Here is a 24,078-nt window from a genome sequence, read left to right as displayed (position 1 = left end):
GTGTATAATCAGCAATCCAGACCACAAGGAGTGTGGATTCCAAGAAAGCAGCATGCTGGTGCAGGGCTCCAGAGCAATAGAGCACCTCCACTGAAAAGAAGCCTGGGAGATTACCCTACAGGGTAGGAAACCACAGCAGTGAACCAGCGAGGTGATCAGCAGCCAAGGAGCCACACGAGGCCTCAGAATACTGGGAGACCAGCTCATGTGAACCAGGTATCGGGACCAGGATTTGTGAGAGTGCCAATGGCAAACAGGCTCCCAAAGGGCCTCAGGCACTGAAGCTTCTTGATTCGTGAGCTTGGAACCAGGAGGCAAGGACACCTACTTGGATGTTTGGAGCTCGGGTTTACCGCTGAACCGGAAAGGAGACCATGTGACTATGGAGGTTATGGGAGCAGTGAAATTGGAGGAAGAGCCAGTGAAACTGGAGGAAGTGATGGGATCCACGGACACTTGATGTCTCTGAAGAAACTCTCTTTTGCTTCTTCTTGCTGGAGACACTGGAGTAGTGGTGCCTCTTTGTGTGCCTTTAAAGGGGCAAACAGAGGAAAACAAATTTTGTGCTGTTACGTACATATGAATAAAGGCACTTTGAACACTACAAACAAGGATTTATCTTTTCAGTGTACTCTGACACCTCAATATTGGCACCTGATATTTCACAGAAATCATCTTCTATTTCAATATACATCTTTCAAAAGGTTTCACATTGCACCGTACAAACTCATCCTACATTGGTGCTCAAAATTTCATGTTTCATACCAGGATGCTCATGGATAGAGAATTGAAATGCTTGGTATGAAGATACAAGTACAACATATTAAAGAGGATACTGCTCTAACATCAGGGACTATACCTGTGAAAGAGGAGTGGGCCCAGTTTCACACCCTTGCCTTTTTGTTAGAACTTGGGATTTAAAACAACAGTTCAGTTCAGACGATAATTTTTAAATATTGGTCTGAAGCAGCATCATCTATTATTAGAATAACGGAACAAGTGATCAAAACACCTACTTGTCACTGGCACAGATCCGGAAACAGCTCATCAGTAGCTCAGCAGATTTCTCCAGCATATCTCCCATCTTGCCCTTTCCTTTCTTCCCTAACTGTTGGTCAGCCTGGACATATGTGGAGGTGGGTAAATTAACAAAATAAAACAATAATTCAACAATTCTAGGTTGCTGATTATAAATATACTTAAGCCAGGAATGTTAACTGTTCTGTACATCAGAGAGCAATCTGGCTTTGCTCTGGAGATGCCAAATGCAGAGTGTACAAATGAAGTACATGATGTGGCATCATTCCATTGTGTTGGGAGTTGTATGATACTCCAGAATTTTGCATCTTACTGTAATCTGAAAGGAAATCACCTTACACTTAACCCAACACCTGCACATTCCTCTTTCTTCATTTTTTACACATTGCAGGAGCAATGGTACATCTCAAGCAAGGACAAATTACCTGCACAGGAGATTGAATAAAAACTTCAAACAAGATTGTGAGGGTAATCAATTATCAAAAGACCATAAGACATAGGAGCAGAAATAGGCTAGTCCATTGAGTCTGCCCCACCATTCCATCATGGATTTATCCATTTTCTCTCTCAGCCCCACTATCTGGCCTTCTCCCGATAACCTTTGGTGCCCTGGCTGATCAAGAATCTATCAATCTCTGCCTTAAATAAACCCAATTATTTGGCCTGAACAACCACCTGTGGCAACAAATCCTCCACATCTCTGCTCTAATGCTTGGCCTTCAATCCTGACTTTCTCACCATGAGAAACCACCTTTCTACATCCATGTACATGCCTTTGAACATTCAAAATGTTTCAATGAGGTCCCCCCTCATTCTCCTAAATTCCAATGTCTATAGGCCAAGAGCTGTCAAACATAACAAGACAAGACCACAAGACAAAGGAATAGAAGCAGGCCACTAGGCCCATCGAGTCTATTCCGTAAAACTACACTAAGCTACTCTACATTAGTTCCAATTTCTGGCCTTTTCCCCATATCTCTTGATGCCCTCACTAATGAGATACTTGTCTATTTCTTGTTTAAATACTCCCAGTGATCTGGCTGAACTACCCAGAACAGGATTAGTGTAAATATGAGCCTGATAGTCAGCAGGAACCCAGCAGGCTGAAGGCCCTATCTCTATGCAGGGTGACTGAGCCACTTCTACTCTCTAAAACAATGGAGCAAGGACAGTTGACTTCAGAAGGGAACAAGTGGAAATAAACTCCGGGGAGCAACGTCAATGTGATTGTGAGTTCGCGAATAAGGGCAAATTCCAAAGCCTGTACAAATTATAATAGTGTCCCTAATTACAGTTTTTATTCTTCAAGGATGCTATTAAAATGGAATGTGAATAAATTTCAAGATAAGTTAAGGTTCTTGTCAGTGCAATCAATAACATGATGAAAAATTTGATAAAGTAGACCAGGAAAATGCTTCCATTGTTTGGCGAGTCTAACTTTTGTTCTTTTTTGTGACTAGACTTTCCATCTTGCCTCTTTGAAAGTCTCTTTTTAATGAGAATGGGACTGACATAGGTAGCATTCCGCAGGATTCTGCCCAATGGCATTGAAAAACTCTTGCTTACATTATTGTGACTCTAGATTCATAGCAACAAAGTTGACTAATTCAAGGAGGTGTGTTAGCACCAACTTCTCGAGAGCAATAAATTATGGCCTTAGCTACATTCCAAAAATTGTATGAAAAATAAAAATCTACATCTTCAGTTGACCATTTACTTTTTTTAAAGTCACAATGCCAAAATGTTGAAAGTCAGCTCTGCACCATTACCACTGGAGTTACCAGCAGATAAAAGGTCAGGCTCACACTGAAGACACCCAGCTGTAATTCTCCAACAAGCAATTTGAATCCCCCAGTGACTTAATGCCAACATTCAGCCCTGAATGAGCTCCAAACACAAGTAAGGTCAATGCAAGTATTAAAGAAAAATAATAAACTGAATGAAGACTGCATGGTTAGTATAGCAGTTAGTGAAATGCTGTTATAACACCAGCGATCAGGGTTAAAATCCGGCGCTGTCTGTAAGGAGTTTGTACATTCTCCCTGTGTTTGTGTGGGTTTTCTCAAGATGCTGCAGTTTTCTTCCACCATTCAAAAATATGTACTGAGGGATGTAGGTCAATTGGGTGTCATTGGGTAGCATGGGCTTGGGCTGTATGTCTAAATTAAAAAATTTAATTAAAAAACCCGATCCATCCCATCTTAGCTAAGCAAATTCTATTATTAATGAAGCTCTCTTTGCAATCTTGTGTAAAAAAAAGTAATTCTCTCCGATGGTAACTACAGCTTAGTACCAATACCTTTGGGCTGTGAATTCCTAGTTAATTTCTTACCAGGATCTTTTTTAGGATGGAAATATTGCTGTGAGCCCTGAGACTGAATCTAAGGAATGATACCCAGTGAGACCTCAGAGCATATAATATCATGCCCACTTGTAGAACAGCCAATTTGCAGTTGGGAAGCTGGTTCTGCAATACTAGGGTTACTACCAAATTATTTCTTGGGACTATGGTTGTGAAGCAATATACTCTCTTGCTTGTTCGCATGCACAGATGGATTGACTTTCAGCTTGTGTAGTCTGACCAGTCCAGTCACATCCATAGCAGTCCCAACAGCAATGCTACTCGGTCCAAAACTGCCTCCATTGTGGGACAAAAGGTGCAAGTTTCATGCAATGGCACAGTTTTACTACATACCTTTTATTTCCTGTCTCAAGTTGCCCTAAGATGAGGTAACCCACCTTGCTGAGATGGAAGAATTATTGAATATTTACTGGTATGTTGTGAGGTTTTCGGAGAGATACTTCAGAGAGAACAGTTTTATAGTCACATCAATAGTATCAGCTTTTTAATTGCCAGACTATCTTATATCTGCAGAGACAGGTGCATGCCTTTAAATTCGACAGCAAGGTGCTTGATGCTAGCATTTAAGAAATGCTGCAGGTCTCTGGACTTTGCATCAGCCAATCAAATGTCTGCCATGTAATGATGACACTTACACTTGCAGAGTGCACGCTTTCTCCAGAACCAGTGAAACTGCTGCAGAGAGATTGCAGTGAAAGCTGTACTGCCATCCACAGTCCAGCAAGGAATAGGCATTTAAAACAGTTTCAGGAACAGTGCAATACTCACATTATTTGCAAAGATCCGCAGATCCAGAGCTACTGCGTACATAATTGGTAAAGCCCTATGTTAAAACACAAGCATCAAAATCAAAAGTGAACATAAAATAAACAGTCCACAACCACCTAATCTCTAAGTTCGTACATCTTTTCACTAATTGAAAACCAAAAGAAATACAAACTATGAAGTATATTTTCCTTCTATTTCTCTCTGCTACTTTTAAGTTGATTTGTCACATTACAGTGAGAAGGGTTCCTCCCCATCTATTTTAAAAGATAACGGAGAGAAATCTGAACGGGATTTTTGTTTTGCTTTTCTAGTCACATTCTTAAGAATTTTGCTTTATTTTGTCATCAAATGACAAAGTTGTTTTGTGTTGCGTGATCTCCTGTGATAAACCCATTGACTACACATTGAGTAACACAGCTTTAGCTTGCTGTGATTTCTATGGTAATCCATTTTGTTAACCAGCCATGCAAATCAAAATTACTCAAATATATTTAACTGAACTAGTTTACAAAATTAAACCAATATAACTGAATAATCTTGCAAAAGTTTATAGTTCAGTTAACTGCTGGACAGCATTCTTCTTCTTTGGCTTGGCTTCGCGGACGAAGATTTATGGAGGGGGTAAAAAGTCCACGTCATCTGCAGGCTCGTTTGTGGCTGACAAGTCCGATGCGGGACAGGCAGACACGGTTGCAGCGGTTGCAGGGGAAAATTGGTTGGTTGGGGTTGGGTGTTGGGTTTTTCCTCCTTTGCCTTTTGTCAGTGAGGTGGGCTCTGCGGTCTTCTTCAAAGGAGGTTGCTGCCCGCCAAACTGTGAGGCGCCAAGATGCACGGTTTGAGGCGTTATCAGCGCATTAACAGCTCAACAAACATCACAAGAGAAATTAAAAGTTAGAAAAATACAGCATGAGAGAGTTCCATCAGCCCAGCGCCCTTGCACTATCAACTGTTATGGCATGGTTAGTGTAGAAGTTGGTGCAACGCTGTAATAGTGTCAGTAACCTGGGTTCGAATTCAACTCTGTCTGCAAGGAGTTTGTACATTCTCCCAGTGTCTGCGTGCGTTTCCTCCGCCTGCTCCGGTTTCCTCCCACCCTCCAAAAATGTATGGGGTTTGTAGGTTAATTGGTGTATTTGAGCAGCACAGACTCATGGGCCAGAAGGGCTTCTTATCGTGCTATTTTTCTAAATTTAAATTTAAAAAAATTAAACTACCCACTTATTCTAATCAGATTTTTTTATTCTTCTCATATTCCTGTCAACTCTCCCCAGATTCATTAACATTATTGGGATAGTTACAGGCCAGTTAGCCAACCAATCTTTGGGATGTGGGTGAAAACTAGGGGTCCTGGAGGAAACCCATAGAGAGAATATGCAAAGTCTAAGCAGACAGCATTGAAGGTTAGGATTGAACCCATGTGTCTGGTGCTGTGAGCTAGTGGCTCTACATCCAAATTGCTAATATCATTCTAATTGTCCACATTGCAAACAGAGTGATTATATCATTAACTATACTGAACTAAATATTCAATACCAATACCAATTTTAATTCAATACCAATTTCAGAGAGTTTCAAATCTACCAGTGCATGATCACATTGGAAAATGCAAATAGTGGAGCATTTATCAAATTTAATTGTCTTTTTTAATTAAATTAGTTTACTATTATTGTTTTCACAAGTACTGTACTTGATCAGCTGCAGCAAGAATTTGAGTGCATATGTACATTTTACAATAAGTATGACAATAAACATTATTATAATAATCAGTATTCATTCTTTTTCAGTTCTATTCCAAGATGAAGCTCATCTGTCTGGCCATATTACTTTGACAGTTTCCCCCTCAAACAATTTACAGAGCAAATAAAGGCTCTTGCACCACAGGTGTCATTCACTACTGCACAAAGCAAATGATAAAATTCAGGGTGTCTTTTTTGAGTAAATATGATTACAATTGTTCACAAAAGATATCTTAATTTAAAGAAAAAAAATCAAAGGGCTACTTCCAGTTTGGATCTGCCTTCCTGTCCTGGAGTTCTTTATTCCATGCCCACAATCATGGAATTCATGGTCAATGAACTACAAGTGTTTTATAAAACCTGATGCAGTAAATGCGGGGGTGAGGGGGGGTGGGGGGGTGCATGTACCAATAGAGCTTGTAGCCAAATTCTAATATCTTGCATCAAATTATCATCAAGACTCCTTACGATTTAGGTACTGTAAGTTCTAGACTTCTCAAACTCAGATTTCAGATTTATTCTACTGTCAGTGTAATGCTTGCTCTCTAGTGTCAGTCTGAAGTAGGTGCCCAGACTCAGAGTAAGACTTGCACAAGAGGGAAATGTATAAAAATCCATCCAGGCTGTGCAGAAAATAAATTCTTCATTTGTGCAGATAGGAACAGTAGATAGCACAGGAGGTTAATTCCAAACAGTGAGATCAATAAACATTCCCAATGTCCATTTAACAGCTCAGACTTACCAGTTCTCTTCTTTGAGAGCTTGGAATGCCTTCAAGAATGATGTTTTGTAATTAAGGAAAATACAATGCATCAAAATTTTGAATAACCAGATAAATAAATCATAACCATTTTCAATGACAATGAACGCTATCTGATAATGTTCCAAATTATAGAGGTGAAAGATCAAATATACAACAAAGATATTCAAAAGTAATGGAGGGGAAAAAAAAAGAATTTGAAACTGGCAGATCAGATCAATGGCATGAACAATGAATTCTCGCAATTTCAGATCCTTTGATTTCCCCACTCCACCCTGCACCCTTCTCTCTCATTCTGAGTTACCTAGTTCCTCTCACCACCCTCCTTTCTAATCCTACTACTCTGTTCCCTTCCCCCACCTACTCCATCAGTCCATCACACCACAGCTACAATATGATGCAAGCACCAGGGTGAGATTAAAATGAGAGCAGATAAAATGCTGGGCACAGCCACATTTGGAGGAAGGTAGAACTAACATTTCAGAGGGATGTCAACAGGCTCTTGATGATTATTATGGGGACATAATAAGGACAGGGGTGATAGTTGAATGGTATTTGGTGCAGGAAGGGTTTAGGCCAGGGGTGTCAAACTCAAATTCACGGAGGGCCAAAATTAAAAACTTGGACTAAGTCAAGGGCCGAACTAAATATTTATTGAAAATTTTCAACAACATCTGCATGTTTTCTCTTCTTTCAACATATGTAATGTTAAACTTTAGGATATAACTTTAGGAGGATAATGTTACAGGTCAGGAGTAGGTAGCTCAAGTTCACCCTTTGCTTGACCTGAGGGAAACCTATTTGGTCCCTGTGGAGATGTAGTCAGCATTCACAGGCTGTGTCCATTTTGGCCTGCATCAGGACTCAGGATTTCCTGCTCACTCCTCAGGCTCTAGGCCTCTATTCACCCTCGACCCACCATCCCTCTACCTGACCAGTCCTTTACCCAACCTCTACTCACCCCTCACTCCACTCGCTCTGCCTCTACCCACCCCATCCTATACATGCCCCTCTACTGCCTCTCCCCTCAACCTGTTTCTCCCTCTACCCGTCTCTCACCCTCTAATCACCCCTACCCTACTCGCCCTGCCCCTCCCCTTTTACCTCTTCCCTATCCATCCCTCCTTCTATTCATCCCTCCCTCTAACTGCCCCTCGCACCACCATAACTTCCCCTGCCCATTACTCCTCACCTACACCCTCTGCCCACCCCTGCTTACCCTCCCACTCAGGCCCAGCGCGCTGCCGATCAGCCTTTGCGGACAGCCACCATCTCTCTCTTCACGTGCAGGGCCGAACCAGCCGTCCCTGGGGTCCGCGCGGGTGCAAGCGCAGAAGGCTGTGGCGACCGGGAGAAGTGTACTCGCGCTGTGGAAGGGCCGTCCGGTGCCAGTCGCGCGGGGCTCGCGCTGCCCGGGGGCCGTGCGCAGCCTGCCATGTCCGTCGCGTCGACAGGAAATCACAGGCGCTCGCCAATCCGCCGCACCGCTTGACAGGTGGGAGAAGTGACTGGTTGTGCGGGGAGCCTTCCAACTGGCTTGCCGGCTGATGACATCGACAGACTTCTCGTGTTACAATGGGGAAGGATGTGCAATGAAGGGGGAGGATGGTGGGGGTGACATTACCAAAAAACAGCATCGGCTCTCGCTGCAGGGCAGGCCACCTCTAATACATTTTTGAAATGATCTTGCGGGCCAAATATAATTATATCGCGGGGCAAATTTGGCCCGTGGGCCAGAGTTTGACATGTGTGGTTTAGGCAACACAGATTACATTTTTGTTGGATGGTGTATGGGTGATGTACCAGGACAATATAACAATTTTTATTCTGGAAAATTATGAACTAAAAGTTGAAGATTTCAACAAATAGGATGAGATAAGGGTGCACATAGAAGAAGTGATGCTGATATTTGCAGTTGGCTCATAGTATGCAAAATGCATGCTTCAGCCTGAGTCAGAGAGGGAACAGGATATGAAGTTAGTGAGGAAGTAGACTTCTAGGGCTAGGACATTAATTACAAAACATCATTTAATTGGTAGTACCCTTTCCGGAAAGTGCTCATAGAAAGGTCACTCCTGGATTGTTTACCTAAGCTAACAACAGATGGGAGCAGAAGAAAGAACTCTTGTTGTTTTGCTCCGGAAGGTGGGGTTTTGCAAGGCATGAGTCACATGCTCTCTTTGGAGTGGCAGTTGGAAGAGAGAGAGAGTGGAGTTAACAGCTCAGTCAGTCAGTCATTCAATGTGTGGGACACTGACAAGTAACTGAAAGTTCAATCCAGGGAAAACTGTTTGAAACTGATGAAAGCAAGTTCCAGAGCAGTAGATGGCTGGAAGTGCTATCTGTCTGATGTTTCTCTTGAAATAGAGGAAGGAATGGAACTCTGGTAGCTTGAAGAAAGAGGTTACCATCTAGAAGACCCTGAAGAGGCAAGTTTCATCAGCGAGACCCTGAGGTGACTAGTGGTGGTACTTCAGTTGTGGAAATCCTGGAGCAACAAATATCTCTCTCTGCAAACCCTACAAGAACCTTCCTGAACGGTAAACATTTACCTTTCAAGCACCAAGCCTGGTGAACTTTATACATGTTAAATTCTGTGCACAGTATGGTGATTGCCTGCAACGAGAACTTGGAAGAAGGAGAAGTGAGATTGAACTGTGAACCAAAGAACTCTTCTTGAATTTACACACACATTACATACATGTGTGCTTAGAATTAGAAGGGGGTTAATTTGGGTTAGTTAAGTATAGAGTTAAGTTAATGTTTAATTCTATTTTCATGTTTGACGTTGATTAAACACAACTTTTGTTTTGAAAGCCACTTGTCTTGGTGAATGTCTATTGCTGCTGGGTTTTGGGGTCCTTTGGGCTCGTAACACTGCATCTGAGCTAAAGATGATAAAAAATGCAGGAGATCAGTGTGAAAGGTGGGCACAAAGTTCAGGTTCTGAGGTATAGTGAGAAAGTTTTGTTAAAAACAGTAAAAACACAGTAGAGATCTGTCTAAACGATGGAAACATCACTTTCTTTTAATAATTGCAACTGTGAATATTTATCCTTTTACATTCATCACTTTTTCTGTCTTGGTATTATGTAATTTAATTTATGCCATTGTACCCGGTGTACCTTACATACATGTGTGGTTGCAATTAAGAAATTCAGCACATCTGTACATTGTACTTACTTATATGACAATATTGGAGAATATAATGATTTTGTTGGGTAAGAAAGCCTGAGATGATGTAGTGTAAAACTAAATTAGGTTTAAATACAGAAACAGAGAAACACTGTCAACACATATGTGCACAAGTTCAACTCCACATTCCTTTGAATAACTTTTACCACATTTTGCCATTCTGGTTTAACAAGGATATTGCACTACAAATGTTTGGTATTTATATGCTTCTACAAAATCATGGTTTGCAACAGCAAAAGCACATCTGTGAGGAGAAACAGAATAAAATTAAACAGTACATTTTACCTCAGACAAATAGCAGGTGCTGCCTTGGAGGTGATCATCTATGTTGACAGATCCTTTCTCACTGTTCCTATCCTCCATACAGTAAAATCCCCGTTATCTGGAATTCAAGCAACTGGCAGCCTCAAGCAAGCAGCAAAATAAAAAGCCGCATAAAATAAATAGGTTTAAAAAAAACCCAAAAATTTAAAATTGGCGCGGTCTAGCAGTTAGTCCACCAATCATGCAACACACAATCTCAAGTGACTGTAAAAATCACTTACCACCATCTACCAATTCCTATACCAGGGTTTTTTTTTTAAACTGTATATTATTAACATGGCTTAATAAGCTGACAGCAAGGAACCATTTAACTTAAGTAATCAATTGATGGGCAAATATCTTAGATTTAACAGGCAAAAATACATATTAGGATTCTAGATTTTAGAAGGCTACTTTTAAAGAGACGTCAGAGAACTGCAGCAAGAAAGTAGTCAAAACATTGGTGAAAACCAGAAAATAATTTAGCTTAATACATGATCAGCATATAACAAATCATTACACTTCAACAGAAATAGGCATGGTCAACAATAATGCAAGAAGCACCCAGAAATACCAAGAGTAATAAAGATATAGGAAGCTGAGAGAGAAGCAAACAATGTTAAATAAAGATAACTAAACAGAATGTATAGAAAAAATTTGCAAGGGTATCAAGATTAAGAAATTTTTGAAAAGAAGAGGTGGGTTCCATTAGGGCTACAACAACTCACATTCCTATTCATGTGTTAAAAATCACAACAGTGAGTTATGCTATGAAAGGATCACAGACAGCTACATCCAAATAACAGGAAAGGGTCAGCAGCAAGCCAACACAGACTCTCTTATAAACAATCACACAGTGACATTCTAAATGATATGATGCAGACATGTGGGCAGAAAATACTTCCAAAAAAAGCTGCAGAGAATACATTAGTAGTAATATCAACAAAAGTCTCCTTTACCTTAAATGAGCTGCCACCATTTCATCATAAGGAGGTTCCAGGATTTGCTGGCATCTCTCCTCTGGATTTGCTAACTAATTTCAAATATAGATATAAAATAAATCACATGGAGATGTGCAGTCTCTCAAAACGGTTCAAAGTAACTATCTGTAAATTTGTACAAAAGCTTAATGTAATTCTTAAACAGAAGCTGCTACTAGATCAGAGCATTATAGAATGCTTACAGCATAAAAGGCCATTTGGTCCATCATATCTATCAGAACAATGCTCCAGCTTCATCTCCCCAGCCTTGCAATTTTTTCCCCACCATAAATTCAACCAATTTCCCCCTTAAAGGCAACAGTGACTCCCCTTCCTCCCCACAAGACAAGATTTGCAGATTCTACCCACGTTACATGAAAAAAGTTTTTACTTCTGTCACTCTTAGTTATTTTCCTCTTTAGATATTACTGTGGCCTCAGCCCCTCCACCAATGGCAACACCCTCCTGTTATCCACTCTATCCAGTCCCCTACTTCTATCAAATCTCTCCCTCCACCCCCTCCCCAAGCTTCTCTTCTCCAAAGAAAACTATTCTCTAGAATTTGAGGAATTAAATAGAATTCCTTACTGTACTAGAAAAATAAAGTCACAGTTCACTATAGAACAGAGAAATACTATCTTCATTTGAAAAGAGAGTGTGGTGGGCAGGGGAAATCTGGAAAAAAACTACTGGTTTCTACTGGTCAATGGGACTCAGAAGCAAAAATTTAAAATTATGACAGGAAGAATGAATGACACAGGATAGGATTATGCCTGTGCTGACTGAGCTACCAACTTTACCCCACCACTGGTCATAGCCCTGCAGGTCACAGCTCTTCAAGGGTGTTCTCAGGTACTGTTAATTGCATTGAAGATATATATCTGCTATTTCCTGTCCTTTCCAGCAATGAATTCTAGAATATCTTGGTTTACCCTTCTCATGTCATCTACCAATTCATTTTAAATCTATGCCCCTGTTTTATTTTACCTCCTAGAAATGTAACAAAGAAAACAACCTTAGCTTATCCAACCTTCCTTCCTGGCTAAAATCTTCCCATTCTGAAGGAAGAGGGATTGAGGCAATGTTTAATATGCAGAGAATTTTTCTCCCTGCCTTTCCGCTCCAGTGGTTTACATTCCATGGTAATACACATTGTGTTTTTGCTGCAAATCCTTCTGCTCCACCTTGTATTCTTATTGTCCTATCACTAATATTTCTCCAAAAAAAAAGTAGAATAAGGCTGGTACTAGTGAGTGAGATTAAAATCTTAAGCTAAAAGAATCCTAATGCAGTAAAACCCCCTGGTATCCTGAATTCAAGCAACCAGCAGCCTCAAGCAATGGGCAAAAAAAAGGAAAATAAATTAAAAAAATTATAAAATAATAGGTAAAAATATGCAAGTGTAAAATTATGAAAGTGATAACTGAAGTAACACAAAAAGCTTTGGTGAAAATGGGATCATCAAATATTCAGCAAGCAGAGTGCCTTGGTTGTGCTTTGCTCATAGCAGATATTTGAATAAAGATGTGTGAAATACCAATGGCATCACCCAGGTTGAAGATCTGGTTGATATCACTTGCCATTGGGGTGACTCTCTTAAAGTGTCTCCTTATCACTGCTTAGTAAGAGTCACCCCAGTCAGAGGCTTTATCTGTAAATTAGGGAAGTGAGGGGGGGGGGGGGGAAAGATGAGTTAATTATCTATAACGTTATTTTTCGTCTTTCAGGTGGCTCCATGGAGGGAGAGGAACCTGCAGATATAGCGACGGTTAAATGTTTTCAAAGAATGTGATTGAAAATAAAGTAAAATGCTATATATTCATGCAAGTAAAGTTTGTTCAATGTAAGTACAGTATATTATTTTTGACTTTTAAACTGTTTATTCTAAACTCAGGTGTATAGTTAGGCATTGTATGAGTAAATCTTAAGCAACCAGAAAATACACTTATCCGGCATCCACCAATCCACATAAGTGCCAGATACCAGGGGTTTTACTGTAAAATGAATCAGGAGGTGACCATTTGTCCCATTAGGTTCTTAGCAGCTTTCAGAAAAGCAATCCCACATTCCTAGTACATTTCCTTATTTCCCAGTACCTTTACAACTTATTCTTTATCTAGCATGCAATTAAGTTGGAAAGGATGCAGAAAAGATTCACCAGGACATTGCCAGGACTGCAGAGACTGGACAAGCTGGAACTGTCTTCCCTGGAGTGAAGAACAGTGTGCAGTAACGTGAGAGGTTATTAAAATATGGATGGACATGGATAAAGTGAATGCTCATTGTCTTTTACCTAGGTTAGAAGAGTCTATAGGGCATTTTTAAGGTGAGATGGCAAGGAGGTAAAGGGGACTAGAGGGATGGAGAGTTGTGAGCATGTTAAATGAACTGCCAGAGGAAGTGGTAGAAGTAGATACAATTACAATGTTTAAAATAAATTTAGACAAGAACATGGATAAGAAAGATTTACATGGATATGGGCTAAGTGCAGGCAAAGAGGCAAACTAGCTCAGGTAGATAAACTGGATGACATGAATGAGTTGGGCTGAAGGATCTGTTTCTGTGTTGTGTATATGATTCTCTATGCAATTCACATTTATTTCTAGTTACATACAAAGAGTAATTTACAGTATCCAATTAACCTATTAGTGTCTTGGGAATTGGGGTGAAAAGCAGAATGCGTAGGGGAAACCCACATGATCTCATGAAGAATTTGCAAACTCCACACACAACAACTAAGGTCAGGATCATCCTCAAGACCACAGAGCTCTGAGGCAGCAGCACTAAGTGCTGCACCACCATGCAAACTTTGTTAAATTACCTCCTTTCCACTCCATATTTTGGGAACACTGATTCCCAAATTATACCAAAGTATTTTTAATTTCTCTTTAACCCTCAATGCATCCTCAGCAGATACTAATTAAGTTCCTTCTAAAGCTAGCTCTGAATCATCTTCTGAAGAAACAACACTACACTCACTGTCCCATTTAGCTACATACTTTATGTGCCTTTATGGCAAACAAGAATGAACCAATTTTGTGCATTTATGTGCATGATAATAAAGGAACCGTACACATTTTTCTCTTTCATGAACTGGTTAATTTTGTCACTGTGTCCTCTGCTCTCTTGGTCATTACACATTTCCATCTCAAACATCTGTCATCACATGAAACAGATGCTTGTCTAATCAGAACTAACATAACCAGATTAACGTTGCAAAACGGACCCAAGGCACTTTACATTCCTGAGCAGCACCATGCAATGGGTACTAACTAGACTAATTTCACCTGCATAAGACTAGAAGCGTTATTAAAGGAACTGTTATGCAAGCTACATAAGGAAATATTGGTGCAGTTTGGTCATAGGTAGGTTTTAAACAAAATTTTAAAGGAAGAAAACTGAGTGGTAGAGATGTCTATGGAGGGTATTTTGGGATTGTAATGGGCTTTACGGAGCAAGGCCAAGGAAGTTTTTTTTAAATTTTTTATTTTTCACACCATAAACCACATTGACCATGATACATACATTTTCCTTTTCAAATATATAGTGTCATTTTCTCCCTCCCCTCCTCCCATCCCACCCTCCCTACCTCCCCCCCATCCATTTAAAGTACAAAATCTAAGATACATTAAACCAGTCAAACAATGTTGTCATTCAATAAAAATAAACAAGAAATTCCACTGAGTCAATTCTTTTCATTTCCTTCTCCTTTCGTTAATTTAGGTAGTGAATGTCCCCGGTAGGTTTTCTCTATTGTGTTTCATGTAAGGCTCCCATATTTGTTCAAATATTTCAATATTATTTCTTAAACTATATGTTATTTTTTTCTAATGGAATACATTTATTCATTTCTATATACCATTGTTGTATTTTCAAATTATCTTCCAATTTCCAGGTTGACATAATACATTTTTTTGCTACGGCTAGAGCTATCTTAACAAATCTTTTTCGTGCACCATCCAAATCAATTCCAAATTCTTTGTTTTTTATGTTACTTTGGAGGAAGATCTCTGGATTTTTTGGTATATTGTTTTCTGTAATTTTATTTAATATCTGGTTTAGATCTTCCCAAAATTTTTCTACTTTCTCACATGTCCAGATTGCATGAATTGTTGTTCCCATTTCTTTTTGACATCGAAAACATCTGTCAGATACTGTTGGGTCCCATTTATTTAACTTTTGAGGTGTAATGTATAGCCTGCGTATCCAGTTATATTGTATCATACGTAACCTCGTATTTATTGTATTTCTCATCGTTCCTGAACATAACTTCTCCCATGTTTCCTTTTTTATCTTTATATTTAAATCTTGTTCCCATTTTTGTTTAGTTTTACCATTTGTTTCCTCATTCTCCTTTTCTTGCAGTTTAATATACATATTTGTTATAAATCTTTTGATTATCATTGTATCTGTAATCACATATTCAAAGTTACTTCCCTCTGGTAACCTCAGACTGCTTCCTAATTTGTCCTTCAAGTAGGATCTCAATTGGTAATATGCCAGCACTGTATCTTGAGTTATATTGTATTTATCTTTCATTTGTTCAAAGGATAATAATCTATTTCCTGAAAAACAATTTTCTATTCTTTTGATCCCTTTTTTCTCCCATTCTCTAAAGGAAAGGTTATCTATTGTAAAAGGGAGTAACTGATTTTGCATCAATATTAGTTTTGGTAATTGGTAATTTGTTTTATTCCTTTCTACATGAATCTTCTTCCAAATATTGAGTAGATGATGTAATACTGGAGAACTCCTACGTTGTACCAATTTTTCATCCCATTTATATAATATGTGTTCAGGTATCTTATCCCCTATTTTATCTAGTTCTAATCTAGTCCAATCTGGCTTTTCCCTTGTTTGGTAAAAATCTGATAGGTATCTTAATTGTGCAGCTCTATAATAATTTTTAAAGTTTGGCAGTTGTAAGCCTCCTTGTTTATACCATTCTGTTAATTTATCTAGTGCTATCCTCGGTTTCCCCCCTTTCCATAAAAATTTCCTTATTATTTTCTTTAACTCCTTGAAGAATTTCTCTGTCAAGTGTATTGGCAATGCCTGAAATAGGTATAATATCCTTGGGAAAATGTTCATTTTAATACAGTTTATCCTTCCTATTAGTGTTAATGGTAAATCTTTCCAATGCTCTAAATCGTCCTGTAATTTTTTCATTAGTGGATAATAATTGAGTTTATATAGATGGCCGAGATTTTTATTTATTTGTATACCTAGATATCTTATTGCTTGCATTTGCCATCTGAATGGTGATTCCTTCTTAAATTTTGAGAAATCCGCATTATTCATTGGCATTGCTTCACTTTTATTTACATTAATCTTGTAACCCGACACTTCTCCATATTCCTTCAATTTCTTATATAATTCTTTTATTGATAGTTCTGGTTCTGTTAAGTATACTATAACATCATCCGCAAATAAACTGATTTTATATTCCTTGTCTTTTATTTTTATCCCTTTTATATTATTTTCTGTTCTTATCAATTCTGCTAGTGGTTCTATAGCTAACGCGAACAATAAGGGTGATAGTGGGCATCCCTGTCATGTTGACCTGCTTAAGTTAAATTGCTTTGATATATATCCATTTACTGTCACTTTCGCCAATGGCCCCTTATATAATGCTTTAATCCAATTAATATACTTCTCTGGTAAACTGAATTTTTGCAATACTTTGAATAAATAATTCCATTCTACTCTGTCAAAGGCCTTCTCTGCATCTAAAGCAACTGCTACTGTTGGCGCTTTACTCCCTTCTACTGCATGAATTAAGTTAATAAATTTACAAATATTGTCTGTTGTGCGTCTTATTTTAATAAATCCAGTTTGGTCTAGATTTACCATTTTAGGTACATACTCTGCTAATCTGTTTGCTAATAGTTCAGCTATTATCTTATAATCTGTGTTAAGTTATGATATTGGTCTATATGACGCTGGTGCGAGTGGATCTTTCCCTTGCTTTAGTGTTACTGTAATTATTGCTGTTTTACATGAATCTGGTAAGCTTTGTGTTTTATCAATCTGGTTGATTACTTCCAGGAGGGGAGGAATTAATAAATCTTTAAATGTTTTATAGAATTCTATTGGGAATCCATCCTCTCCTGGTGTCTTATTATTAGGTAATTTTTTTAATTATCTCTTGTATTTCTACTATTTCAAATGGTTCCATTAATTTATTTTGTTCCTCTATTTGTAATTTTGGTAGTTCAATTTTAGTTAAAAATTCATCTATTTTGCCTTCTTTCCCTTCGTTTTCAGTTTGGTATAATTGTTCATAGAATTCTCTAAAGTTTTCCTTGATCTCCGTTGGATTATATGTGATTTGTTTGTCTTTTTTCCTTGATGCCAATACCATTTTCTTAGCTTGTTCTGTCTTAAGCTGCCATGCTAGAATTTTGTGTGTTTTTTCCCCTAGTTCATAATATTTCTGTTTTGTCTTCATTATGTTCTTCTCCACCTTATATGTTTGTAGTGTTTCAAATTTTATTTTTTTATCTGCCAATTCTCTTCCTTTAGTTGTATCTTCCTTCATTGCTAATTCTTTTTCTATATTTACTATTTCCCTTTCCAACTGCTCTGTTTCCTGATTATAGTCCTTCTTCATCTTGGTTACATAACTTATTATTTGCCCTCTAATGAATGCTTTCATTGCATCCCATAGTATAAACTTACCTTTCACTGATTCCGTATTTATTTCAAAATACATTTTAATTTGTCTTTCAATTAATTCTCTAAAATTCTGCCTTTTAAGTAGCATGGAGTTTAATCTCCATCTATACATTCTTGGAGGGATGTCCTCGAACTCTATTGTCAATATCAAGGGTGAATGGTCCGATAATATTCTAGCTTTATATTCTGTTTTTCTTACTCTATCTTGCATACGAGCTGATAACAAAAATAGGTCTATTCTTGAGTATGTTTTATGTCTACCCGAATAATATGAATATTCCTTTTCCTTTGGGTGTTGTTTCCTCCATATATCCAAAAGTTGCATTTCTTCCATTGATTTAATTACAAATTTGGTTACTTTGTTCTTTCTGTTAATTTTTTTCCCAGTTTTGTCCATATTTGAATCCAAATTCAGGTTGAAATCCCCTCCTATTAATATGTTCCCTTGCGTATCTGCTATCTTCAAAAAAATATCTTGCATAAACTTTTGATCTTCTTCGTTAGGTGAAAATACATTGAGTAGATTCCAAAACTCCGAATATATCTGACATTTTATCAATACATATCTCCCTGCTGGATCTATTATTTCCTCTTCTATTTTAATTGGCACATTAATATAGCTACTCCTCTTGCTTTTGAATTGTACGACGCTGCTGTCACATGTCCTACCCAATCTCTCTTTAATTTCTTGTGCTCCAATTCAGTTAAATGTGTTTCTTGCACAAATGCTATATCAATTTTTTCTTTTTTCAGTAAATTTAGCACTTTCTTCCTTTTGATTTTGTTATGTATTCCGTTAATATTTAAAGTCATTTAGTTCAGCGTAGCCATTTCATACTTTGTTTATCTTCCCTTTACGTTTCTCCATCATCACCTTTCCTTCTTATCCATTTCTGCTTTCTTGTTTTGAACACTTTATAAGACAACATTTCTAAAACATCAAACATTTTCCTTATTCTCCTATTTAAAACTTCTTTAGCTCCAATCTCCCCTTCCCCTCCTGAGTTGTCCTTTATCCCTTGTCGGGCAACCACATCTCCCCTCTCCATTTGGATTTGCGAATTCACTCGCAAACGTCAACTGATTTTGCAGTGACCGTAACTACTCCCCACCCAGCCCCCCCCCGGAAAAGATTTCAATTTTCATATGTAACAAAGGTCACTCTTTTAATTCGCTCCTTATTCCCTCTATTCCCTTTCCCTCCCTTATTAATTCTTATCTATACTATATATTTTCCTCTAAATACGGATACATTCATGTATATACACTATATATATACACACACACACAGATATACCCCTATACACACATACATATAGTTTTTACTCTCATTACATGTCTTCATCTCTCTGCTTGTTTTGTAGTTGTTCTGCAAATTTTCTTGCTTCCTCTGGATCCGAGAATAGTCTGTTTTGTTGCCCTGGAATAACTATTTTAAGTACCGCTGGATACTTTAACATAAATTTATATCCATACCCTTCCCTTTTTACAATGTTTTCACCTAATTTTCAGTTTGGTACACTTCATTCCTGTTTTTGGTCACTTTTGCTCACTCCTGATTAAACATATGCAAGTATTGTTTACATGCCTCCATGAACATTCATCTACTCCTCCATAACCCTCTGAGAGATCTGCACAGCTCTAATCTCAGTCAACCTGATACTCAAGTGCTCTGCCAATTGCAGCCATAAGTTCATCTGCGAAGGCTTTGTTCTCAAAATTCCTCTCCAAAGAACCCAAACTGTCTTTCCTCATTTCATGCTTTGCTCATCTGCTTTAGTATTTCCTGTGATTATGTCAATTCTTGTTTTACAGGTACACAATCCTTTATCCGGACATCTAAAATCCGGAAAGCTCCAAAAGCACTATTAATACATCTTGTTGATTTTTCCATAAGATCGTTTTCGCTGTATTGATCTCCTTCCTCTTCTTCAGTTCAAAACTTAAGTCTGGATAGAAAAAAATTTTTTGACCTTTATATTCCAGTGGCTTTTTGTCTTCTCTTATTTTCTTCATTGCTTTCTCCAATGTATTTTCTCTTGTTGTATATCTTAAGAATTTTACTAAAATGGATCTTGGTTTTTGCTGCGGTTGTGGTTTCGGGGCTAAAGTTCTATGTGCCCTCTCTATTTCCATTTCTTTCTGTAATTCTGGTCTTCCTTGGACCCTGGGGATCCAATCTTTTATAAATTCTCTCATATTCTTGCCTTCTTCATCTTCCTTAAGGCCCACTATCTTTATATTATTTCTTCTATTATAGTTTTCTATTATATCTATCTTCTGAGCTAACAGCTCATATGCCTCTTTAACTTTTTTATTAGATTCTTCTAATTTCTCTTTTAAGTCCTCTACTTCCATTTCTACAATTATTTCTCGTTCTTCCATATTTTCCACTCTTTTTCCTATCTCTGACATGACCATTTCTATTTTATTCATTTTTTCTTCTGCATTCTTAATTCTTCTTTTTATCTCATTAAATTCTTGTAATTGCCATTTTTTCACTGATTCCATATATTCTTTAAAAAAATATATATCCATTGTCTTGCCTTTCTGTCCTTCTTCTTCTTCTTCCTCTGGGTTGACCATCTGTTGTTTCCTTGTTTTCTTTTTACCCTCTTCTTTCTTGTTGTCGTTATTTTCTGTGTTCTGCTCCTGCTGCTGTGTTGCAGGTGTCTCTCTCAGCTGTGGAGATCGACTCCGCAGCTGTTCCCCCCTCCCGTCAGTGTGTTTTTTTTCATGCGCGGTTGCGCACTTTTACTCGGCTCTGTGAGCCATTTTTGTAGTCCCGAGCCCGGGACTTCCACTGACCTGAGGGAGCGGGCATCTCTCTCCGCGGCGGGCCTCTTCGGACAGGTAAGGCCTTCACCTTCTTCTTCCGACGTTCTTTCTTCCTCTTTTCTTCCCGTTGTTTTCGACTTTTCTCTCTTCACTGCCATTTTCTTCTCACCTTTATTTTTACTTTGTTGTAAATTTTAATCTTGTACCTTTGTGCTTTGTGTGTTTTTTTTTAAACTTTTCGGGAGAGGGCTGGAATTCCCTGACCGGCCACTACTCCATCACGTGACTCCTGCCAAGGAAGTATTTGAAAACAAAATTATGTTCTTAAAAATGAAGGACTTCCCTATCACAAAGTATAGGGTAATGAAGGGAATGATTTTAATATTTTAGGATTATTTGATGAAAAAAGCACTATTAATACATCTTGTTGATTTATGCATTATGCAATAACTATTGTTATTTCTTCACCTCTCAAATACCTTGTCTCCACTGTAATTAAATTCACAATGGAAGTACTTTATCCTACCTGTAACCTACGATTTGCAATGTGAGGATGTTTAAATGATAAAAATTCAGCGCAGGATTCACCATCTCTACTTTCGATGAACTCCAAAACCTATTAGAACAAAAAGTTAGCAATGTTACAATATTACTCTGGTAACTGGTTAAAAATGACTCCGACTAGTTTCATAGTTAACCACATCTAAATGATCAATAAGCTTTCTTATTTATTCCTGTGTAATACAGTATTGTCATTTCAGCCTTTTCTCATCTATTGCTGAAAAGCTCATCTACCTTTTTTTATTGCCAGTGTTAACTTCTGGTTAGTCTCCCTCACTTAAATCTCTCTAAATACAAGGAATCCAAAACTCTGCTATATATAGCTGAGTCTTCTTTCTCCCAAATACCTTGTCTCCAATTCAACTACATTAAGTACTTTATTCTACCCATACCCTTCCCTTTTTACAATGTTTTCACCTAATTTTCAGTTTGGTACACTTCATTCCTGTTTTTGGTCACTTTTGCTCACTCCTGATTAAACATATGCAAGTATTGTTTACATGCCTCCATGAACATTCATCTACTCCTCCATAACCCTCTGAGAGATCTGCACAGCTCTAATCTCAGTCAACCTGATACTCAAGTGCTCTGCCAATTGCAGCCATAAGTTCATCTGCGAAGGCTTTGTTCTCAAAATTCCTCTCCAAAGAACCCAAACTGTCTTTCCTCATTTCATGCTTTGCTCATCTGCTTTAGTATTTCCTGTGATTATGTCAATTCTTGTTTTACAGGTACACAATCCTTTATCCGGACATCTAAAATCCGGAAAGCTCCAAAATCCGGCAAGTGGGGAGAAAGACGGCAGCACGAGTCGGGCAGGCGAAGGGGGAGACCGGCATCACGAGTCGGGCGGGCGAGGGGGAGAACGGCAGCGCGAGTCGGGCGGGCGAGGGTCCGGCAGCGCGAGTCAGGCAGGCAAGGGGGGGACCAGCAGCGCGACTGGAAGGGGGTGGGGGTGGATATGGCAACACGATTCAGGTGGGCTTAAATCTGGCTTTCTGGAATCTGGAAAAATCCGAAATTCGGAACACACTGTCCCCTAAGGGTTCTGGATAAAGGATTGTGTACCTGTAATGCTACTTCCCACAAGGTATGCAGTGCATAGAATCAAAGAAAATTTATACTGGTGCTGACATTGCTCAGTGACACCATTTTTACATTGTCTTATCACATTTTTATTTTAGCCAAATGTCTGTTATTGAATTACCTGTTGTAAATACTGATTCACTGTAATGTGTGCCATTGCTGGCAGTATGAAAGCTCAAACACCCTCGAGACAAAATGACATGAGACCACCTAAGGAGATACACAAAGGAAAGTAATTAATTAAAGCATCTGCTTTTATACTTGCAGAAATGCCAAGCATTCATGAAATATTCACTTGAAAGATGAAAATACAGTAATACACTTTTCATTTAAAAAAAAACTATACTTAAAACTCATTTGTATTTTTGAGTTTGATATCCAGTTATCAATATAACTCCAACACTGATGAAATCAATGACACTGCAGATGATGGAAATCTAAAATATAAACAAAAATTGCTGGAACACCAGTCAAGCAACATCTGTGGAAAGAGAAACAGAGAACAATTCTGATGACAAGTTCTAGACCAGAAACATTCATGGATACTTAATGAGATTTTTCCAACTTTTTCAGTTTTTATTCCAAGTTGATATTGAGTCAGTTTGAGGAGCGGAGAGCTAAGCAAAGGGCACAGCGGACGACAATTCAACGATGCCCTATATTTGCAGCAACCGTGGCAGAGCCTGCCATTCTAGGATTGGCCTCCATAGTCACAGTCAACGCTGCTAAGCAAATCAGTGACTCCCAGAAGCACAATACCAATGGTTGATCACGTCCGATGGAGGCCAAAAGAAGAGAACAATTTGAGTCTATGGAACTGCAGCACAATCATATGTATTTTAAGGAACTGCATAGAATTGTGTGATCATCATTCTGGCAATATCTGTTCATGTCGGTTGCATTTATTTATCAGCATCCAAATTCAACTAATTTATTCCATAGCAGCAAAAGTACATTCCCTCTATCCTACCCTGCTTTAAATCTGTATTTCCAAATTGCATCCCCTTTGAGAATGCCTTCTTTTTGAATGTCATGAATCCGATAACAATTATGAAGGGCTGATTGCATGGTGGGAAAGAGAAAATTTAGCCATTTTCTTTAATGTCCTATTAAAGAATGCCATGTCAAAGAATTCAAAATCAACATAAACAGACTTTCTTATTGATGGCAATCAAAAACTATAAATGCTAGAAATCTGAAAATAGACAAATGAAGAATCTTCAATCTGTATGTTTAACTGTATTAGTTTTCAAATGCCTGTGTGGAAGGTTATGGTGTGCACACTACCACCATATATGACTTAAGGAAACAGAAAGACAAGTTGTTGAAGTTTTAGTGACTGATGACCAGAGACTAATGAAAAATAGGAAAACATTGCATAGGTCAAAAAAATGCAGATACTGACTTTGAGGTGATTAAGTGGATTCAAAAACAAAGAAGTGAAAGTGTGGCACTGATCGGTTTGCTTGTCATAAAACAAGCTAGAAAATTCCATTTAGAACTGAACCTTGAAGGTGAGTGTGAATATTCATATGGCTGGTTGCTTAAATTTAAAAAACATCATGGTGTAAAATATCTAAGAATCTGTGATGAAAAAGCTTCCGCTGATTTATGATGCAACTGAACATTACATTAATGAATTTGCTGAGATGATATTTGATCAAAACCTTAATCCTGAGCAAATTTACAATGCTGATGTAACAGCTCTCTACTGGTGCTACCTCCCTAATGCATGTTTTACTTAAAAGCATTGTTTGAGTCAGTTATGTTTGAAGTTTTAATGTAGGTTTTACTTAAAAATAAAAAGTATGCAATTTTATAGTCTTTCTTTAC

General features: G+C 38.2%; 1 protein-coding gene and 1 long non-coding RNA gene across 7 annotated transcripts in view; one reads left to right on the top strand and one right to left on the bottom strand.

Annotated features, from left to right (window-relative positions):
• pcid2 (PCI domain containing 2) overlaps positions 1–24,078 on the bottom strand; it is a 33,232-nt gene that overhangs the window by 8,049 nt on the left and 1,105 nt on the right. For 3 of the 5 annotated variants that reach the window (XM_069889523.1, XM_069889524.1, XM_069889522.1), the window contains exons 2-8: positions 22,367–22,455; positions 21,125–21,214; positions 11,122–11,195; positions 10,038–10,103; positions 6,647–6,688; positions 4,169–4,223; positions 1,017–1,120 (exon numbers count right to left, since the gene is read on the bottom strand). In XM_069889523.1, the coding sequence (XP_069745624.1) occupies positions 1,017–1,120; positions 4,169–4,223; positions 6,647–6,688; positions 10,038–10,103; positions 11,122–11,195; positions 21,125–21,214; positions 22,367–22,402 (467 nt within the window). In that variant the 5' untranslated portion in view covers positions 22,403–22,455. Of the gene's footprint in view, positions 1–1,016; positions 1,121–4,168; positions 4,224–6,646; positions 6,689–9,216; positions 9,994–10,037; positions 10,104–10,144; positions 10,242–11,121; positions 11,196–21,124; positions 21,215–22,366; positions 22,456–24,078 lie in introns of those variants that run through there. The other 2 variants (XM_069889525.1, XM_069889526.1) reach the window with 2 other exon arrangements.
• Positions 8,698–24,064, top strand: LOC138738733 (uncharacterized). 2 transcript variants are annotated; one of them, XR_011341713.1, is made up of 4 exons: positions 8,698–9,204; positions 12,870–12,985; positions 17,228–17,270; positions 22,513–24,064. It is a non-coding gene; the product is annotated as an uncharacterized lncRNA (long non-coding RNA). The 2 variants fall into 2 exon arrangements; XR_011341714.1 differs by lacking the exon at positions 17,228–17,270.

The sequence above is a fragment of the Narcine bancroftii genome, chromosome 7 (assembly GCF_036971445.1).
Source record: "Narcine bancroftii isolate sNarBan1 chromosome 7, sNarBan1.hap1, whole genome shotgun sequence".
Lineage (NCBI taxonomy): Eukaryota > Metazoa > Chordata > Chondrichthyes > Torpediniformes > Narcinidae > Narcine > Narcine bancroftii.
The sequence above is the reverse complement of the archived record's forward strand: the minus strand, read 5'-3'. Positions and strand labels throughout refer to the sequence as shown.